The 6,959-nt window shown below is 49.9% G+C and overlaps 1 protein-coding gene across 1 annotated transcript in view; it reads left to right on the forward strand.

Annotated features, from left to right (window-relative positions):
- The window catches only part of agap3 (ArfGAP with GTPase domain, ankyrin repeat and PH domain 3), an 83,969-nt gene extending 77,517 nt beyond the window's left edge, over nt 1–6,452 (forward strand). Inside the window, exon 14 of the mRNA XM_056293248.1 lies at nt 6,385–6,452. Within this exon, the coding sequence (XP_056149223.1) occupies nt 6,385–6,452 (68 nt within the window). The remainder of the gene's footprint in view (nt 1–6,384) is intronic.
- The last annotated feature ends 507 nt before the right edge of the window (nt 6,453–6,959 follow it).

The raw sequence follows: 6,959 nt of genomic DNA on the forward strand, positions 1-6,959 counted from the left end.
TGTCTGGACGCAGTGTCTGACAGGATGTGGAAACGGGGCAGGCTAAGCTAACTGCTAGCCCATGCCGACCGGCAGTTCTGATAACATGGAGGGCGGTCTGGCGGCGGCCTCGCCTACCATTGACTGTGCTTTTGGTGTCATCGTGTGGAGTGCGGGGAGGTGTGTCGAAGGTGTCTGGACGCAGTGTCTGACAGGATGTGGAAACGGGGCAGGCTAAGCTAACTGCTAGCCCATGCCGACCGGCAGTTCTGATAACATGGAGGGCGGTCTGGCGGCGGCCTCGCCTACCATTGACTGTGTTTTTGGTGTCATCGTGTGGAGTGCGGGGAGGTGTGTCGAAGGTGTCTGGATGCGGTGTCTGACAGGATGTGGAAGCGGGGCAGGCTAAGCTAACTGCTAGCCCATGCAGACCGGCTGTTCCGACAGTCATCCTGGCGTTCGCTCTCTTGGACAGTGATTTTTTTTTTGATATGTTGGATATATGTGTTCTTGTAGTTTGGATATGTGTTTTTGTCTTTGTGTTGCGCTGCTTTCATGTGTGCAGGTGCTGGAATGAGATGACAAAGTGGTCCTGGTTCCTGTATTGACAGGCGAATTCTCAAAGACTGGATTGCAGCCGCTGATAGCATCGTGAATTGTGCAGCACAAACACAACCATAAAGTTTTGTAGCCGAGTGCAGTTTGCCCTTGTTTCGCGTCTGACTGGGATTAGCCACGTGGCAAAGTATAAGTGGTGGCTTTGCGCCAAGAACACAGTAGGCAGGCTCAATGTCATCCTCGATGTCAACAAGTACAGCAGGAATTGTTTGACCTAGCATCCTGTATCTGCCAATGATTTCAGTCTCAGTTACATCAGAAAGTAAGATTCTCCTGCGAAATATCCGCTCAGGAGCACGCCAGACGTCACAATGTCTTGGCCTGGATCCCATGATCTCTGGGAAGTCTGGACATCAGTTACCACCAACTCTCTGAAGACGCTAAGTTTTCAGTCTTTGCGATGAGGCTCGTTGGCATAGAAAGGGGCCAGTTTTGCACCAAATGTGTGTATATTACCTAACGTATATACGTGCAAATAGCACCGGAGCACCGAGACGCTGTTTGCTTGGCAGCGCGGTTTGTGCAGGTTTAGTGGCCGCAAAAGCTGCACAGTCCTTTTGTGGATTTGCCTGTGAGTGTTTTGTCGGAGTGGTTGTCATTTGGGGTGCTTTAACTGTGCACCCCATCTCCCCCCCCCCATGCCAGGGTCGGTCTGCGGACTGCAAAACGGGCATAACTTGTAGCAGGACTCCCATCACTGGCCGTAACCTCAACCTCCCAGCGTTAATCTCAGCGGGGCGGTACTTGATCTGGCAAGCAGGCGTTTCTTGTATTGATGTGGGTGTATGTTGTACTTTGCAGGCACGTCTCGTAGGGGTGTAGCGGTACACGTATTTGTATAGAACATTTTCGGTATGGGTCTTTCGGTTTGGCACACGTGTGTACCGAATGCATGCAGCATTGTTTTAACCACTGCACGTGCAGAACTTTAGTCTGCAGAATTTGACTTGAAACTCTGAATTTCCCCTGGTAACTTTCGCAAAGGGCAAGATGTTGTACGTTCAGCCACCCCACTAAGCATCCACCCACACACACACACACACACGCGTGCCACGGGGAGATTGCTGCTAATTCAGCACAGCGCAGCTTCGTAGTTAGGGCGAACACAGATAAGCCAGAGCCTGAAGATCCAGTACGGTTTGATTACAGGTAATTTTCTAAATGCTGCACCTTAATGGATAATTAGTTTGTTCTATTTTTCCCACGGCACCACACAATGGCTGCCGTGTGCTATGCCTCGCAAATTGTGGCCACTCATTCACTCATGGACGGCCTGAGAGGGACGCTTAGTAGGGACGTCACTAGGACACCCTCGCGACTCACATCAGGTGTATGTGGGTCTGGAGGGTTTCGTGCTAGTCTATTTATTTGGGAGAATATTGATGTCACACAGTCCTAATGTGAAGCTGAAAGCTGCTAATGTGAATACAAGTACAGTGCACTTCAAGTACAGTTCATTTTCTAAAGGCTGCAACTTAATGGATGTTTATTTCATTATATCTTTTATTTATTTGAGAGAATATGTGTTTAGATTTTCTTTTAAGTAAATTTTACTTTGTTGTTAGGAGGATGCACCCAGTGTACTGGCGATGTGCAGATCTGTAGTTACTACAGAGGTATAAACTTGATCAGCCACAGCATGAAGATGTGGGAAAGAGTAATAGAAGCTAGGTTAAGAGGAGAGGTGATGATCAGCGAGCAGCAGTATGGTTTCATGCCATGAAAGAGCACCACAGATGTGATGTTTGTTTTGAGAATGTTGATGGAGAAGTATAGAGAAGGCCAGAAAGAGTTGCATTGTGTCTTTGTGGGTTTAGAGAAAGCATACGACAGGGTGCCGAGAGAGGAGGTGTGGTATTGTATGAGGAAGTCAGGAGTTGCAGAGAAGTATGTAGGAGTGGTGCAGGATATGTATGAGGGAAGTGTGACAATGGCGAGGTGTGCGGTTGGAATGACAGATGGGTTCAAGGTGGAGGTGGGATTACATCAAGGATCGGCTCTGAGCCCTTTCTTGTTTGCAATGGTGATGGACAGGTTGACGGACAAGATCAGGCAGGAGTCTCCATGGACGATGATGTTCGCGGATGACATTGTGATCTGTAGTGAGAGTAGGGTGCAGGTTGAGGAGAGCCTGGAGAGGTGGAGGTATGCACTAGAGAGAAGAGGAATGAAAGTCAGTAGGAGCAAGACGGAATACCTATGCATGAATGAGAGGGAGGACAGTGGAATGGTCAGGATGCAAGGAGTGGAGGTGATGAAGGCATGTGAGTTTAAATACTTGGGGTCAACTGTCCAAAGTAACGGTGGAGTGCAGTAGAGAGTTGAAAAAGAGAGTGCAGGCAGGTTGGAGTGGGTGGAGAAGTGTGTCAGGAGTGATTTGCGACAGAAGGGTACCAGCAAGAGTTAAAGGGAAAGTTTACAAGATGGTTGTGAGACCAGCTATGTTAAATGGTTTGGAGACAGTGGCACTGACGAAAAGACAGGAGGCGGAGCTGGAGGTGGCAGAGTTGAAGATGGTAAGATCTTCACTGGGAGTGACGAAGAAGGACAGGATTAGGAACGATTATATTAGAGGGACCGCTCAGGTTGGACAGTTTGGAGACAAAGCAAGAGAGGCAAGATTGAGATGGCTTGGACATGTGTGGAGGAGAGATGCTGAGTATACTGGGAGAAGGATGCTGAATATGGAGCTGCCAGGGAAGAGGAGAAGAGGAAGGCCAAAGAGGAGGTTTATGGATGTGGTGAGGGAGGACATGCAGGTGGCTGGTGTGACAGAGGAAGATGCAGAGGACAGGAAGAGATGGAAACGGATGATCTGCTGTGGCGCCCCCTAACGGGAGCAGCCGAAAGTAGTAGTAGTAGTAGTAGTAGTAGTAGTAGTAGTAGATGCAGCAGAAAACAGCCATACCTTAGTTTGTTCAGTAAACCACTGTTTAATAAATAAAAAAATAAAAAGAAGTTATTTGATTTGTTGTTTCTTTTCCCCTCGCTGTACCAAAAACACACCGAACCGTGACTTCAAAACTGAGGTATGTACGAACCATGACTTTTTGTGTACTGTGAGACCCCTACGGCTTTTATGTCACGTCCCTGTCCTGCAGCACGCAGACAGATGCTGTGGCTCAGCCGACCGATCATGTAACTTCAGTGACGTTGTTGGTCACCTGATCCAGCGGCCCAATCGTGTCAAACATGATCGATCAGTCATTCATTCATTCATTCATTCATCTTCAGCCGCTTCTCCGGGGTGGGGTCGCGGTGGCAGCAAGCTAAGTAGGGCACTCCGGACGTCCCTCTCCCCAGCAACGCCCTCCAGCTCCTCCTGGGGGATCCCAAGGCGTTCCCAGGCCAGATCGGACATGTAGTCCCTCCAGCGAGTTCTGGGTCTACCCTGGGGTCTCCTCCCAGTTGGCTGTGCCCAGGAAACCTCCAAAGGAAGGCGCCCAGGGGGCGTCCTGATCAGATGCCCGAACCACCTCAACTGGCTCCTTTCGATGTGAAGGAGCAGCGGCTCGACTCCGAGCTCCCTCCGGATGTCCGAGCTCCTCACCCCGTCTCTAAGGCTGAGGCCAGACACCCTACGGAGGAAACTCATTCAGAAGAAACTCAGTCAGTCATCCTAAATATGATCAGTCAGTCAGTCAGCGAAACTCGTGTTTGGTACAGCTGGCCCACTGGTCCAACTGGTCCAGTTCAGCCGAAAAGAATTCGTATGGTCTCGAACCTGCTTGTGATATTTGGGATTTGACAACACACACACACGCATACACACGCACACACACACACACACATAGGGACAATTTAGTACGGCCGATTCACCTGACCTACATGTCTTTGGACTGTGGGAGGAAACCGGAGCCCCCGGAGGAAACCCACACAGACACGGGGAGAACATGCAAACCCCACGCAGAGGACGACCCGGGACGAGCCCCTAAGGTTGGACTACCCCGGGACTCGAACCCAGGACCTTCTTGCTGTGAGGCCACCGCGCTAACCACTGCACCACCGTGCCGCATTTTTGATTGATTGATTGATTGAAAACATTTTTGATGTAAATAAAATGCGTTTTGCATATTCAGCATTTACAGTTGGTCAAATCAAATGACCCTTACAAAAGTAGTCCTGGCACCAGGTGATAGACAGTCACTGAGTTGCTCAAACCCGCCTCTCCCTGCCCCCCCCTCTCATGTCTTGAAGTCTAGAAGTAGGAAGTAGTGCCAGATGTGTTACGTAATAATTAGGTGTTGCAAAGCGATACGTGCTGTACATGATAGGGTAGGACTCTGCTATAGAGGCTTTCGGACTGCGGACGGCGTCTTTATCCAACTGACTTCTCCTCCTCCACGAACGACCGTTCCCGGTTCCCTCGCTGACGAGCTGAACCGCACGTTAGGCCGTGTTTCAGTTCAGTGAGGGGGACTACGCGGTCCGAGCTCCGGCCAAGCACTGAAGGATTCGGTGAATGAATCTTCGGAACGAACTTTTTTAATGAACTGACTCTAATGAGTCCGTTCACCCCCAAAGAACCGCTTTGCCCATCACCGCCACAAAGTACAGCACGTCCCTAACAAACCTCGCGTGTCACTTTTTATTTTGTGTCAATTGTACCCGGCCAGTTACCCCACTGTTCCGAGCCGTCCCGGTCTCTGCTTCACCCCCTCTGCCCCACCGGGGAGGGCTGCAGACTACTACATGCCTCCTCCCATACATGTGGAGTCGCCAGCCGCTTCTTTTCACCTGACAGTGAGGAGTTTCACCAGGGGGACGTAGCGCGTGGGAGGATCCCGCTATTCCCCCCAGTTCCCCCTTCCTCCGAACAGGCGCCCCGACCGACCAGAGGAGGCGCTAGTGCAGTGACCAGGACACATACCCACATCCGGTTTCCCACCCGCAGACACAGCCAGTTGTGTCTGTAGGGACGCCCGACCAAGCCGGAGGTAACACAGGGATTCGAACCAGCGATCCCCATGTTTGTAGGCAACGGAATAGACCGCTACACTACCCGGTCGCCCCTCAGAAACACTTTTAGTAGAGCATTGGTTATCATGACAAAAGTTTCATAATTTTAAAATTGCCATATTTTAAAGACGCTGTCAGAAATGTAATCAAGTAATCCTTGACAATGTAACTGTAATCTAATTACACTTTTTTTTCTCAAATGCAATGCGGGCTCATTATCGTTACTCATTTTTTTATCTGATTACATAATCCTGATTACATGTAATCCATTACTACCACAACCTTACACACACACACACACACACTTGGACAGCTACTTTCCACTTTTATTACCACAGTTTCCCATTAAATGACTGATCCTCTTTCACTTTCCATTACTTTTATTTCCAGTTTACAAGGATTGTGATGCAGTAAAATGAGGTTGGGGAGGAGAGTGGAAATACGCTCTGCACTGTGTACTTCAGATACACAGGCCTCATTGGCCCATTCACAAAACACACAATTAACATGAGACTTTAAATATGTACCAGCCAGGAAGTGAATAACCTGCATTCTGCACAAAGTCGTGGCAAGAATCAGTTAAAGCCGTTGAAGCATAAAATTGTAACCCAGTCACTAGACAGACCTGCCTTAACCAAAAATGGATTAGCACCCCAGGGGTCCCTGGGCACTGAAACTCATAGCCCCCCCACCCACCCACCCACACACACACCACACCCACCTGATGCCACCACATCCATTAAACCCCACCTTAATTATTTTGAGCTTCTAGTCAAGCTGGCAGGCCTCACAAGTCTGACCGTCGGCCTGATGTGTCAGGGCCCTTAGGTCATGACCCCGCCCAGCTGGCAGGCCACACCAGGCTGACCGTCGGCCTGATGCGTCAGGGCCCTTAGGTCATGACACCGCCCAGCTGGCAGGCCACACCAGGCTGACCGTCAGCCTGATGTGTCAGGGCCCTTAGGTCATCACACCCCGTAGCTGAATGCAGGTTTCAAAATAGGGCTCACAAAGTGAGCTGGGCAACTTCACACCGAACTGCAAAAGCCGACGTATAATGAACTTGACAAACCGACCCCAACACAATATCGCAGCGTCACCCCACAGTGATGCAACACACGTTTCGCACACAGCATATCAAGTAAACTCCTCCACCAAATTACAGCAACACACAATCACGACAGACAGTGCTGCTCACAGCGTGATCAGGTGGTTCTTACCTTTGCAAGTTCTTCTTTCTTGGCTTTTTCTTTGCAAGCGCTGTGATCAAGTCCTCAAAATCCAGCTGCGCCTCACTGCAACCGTTGGTAGACGCCGCCCCAGGCTAGTGCTACTGCTAGCTAGCTAGCTCCACATCCGCCGTCGGAATGCCCTCTTCTTCATTTTGTTCAGCTTTTTTGAAA

Source organism: Lampris incognitus, chromosome 14 (assembly GCF_029633865.1).
Source record: "Lampris incognitus isolate fLamInc1 chromosome 14, fLamInc1.hap2, whole genome shotgun sequence".
Taxonomy (NCBI): domain Eukaryota; kingdom Metazoa; phylum Chordata; class Actinopteri; order Lampriformes; family Lampridae; genus Lampris; species Lampris incognitus.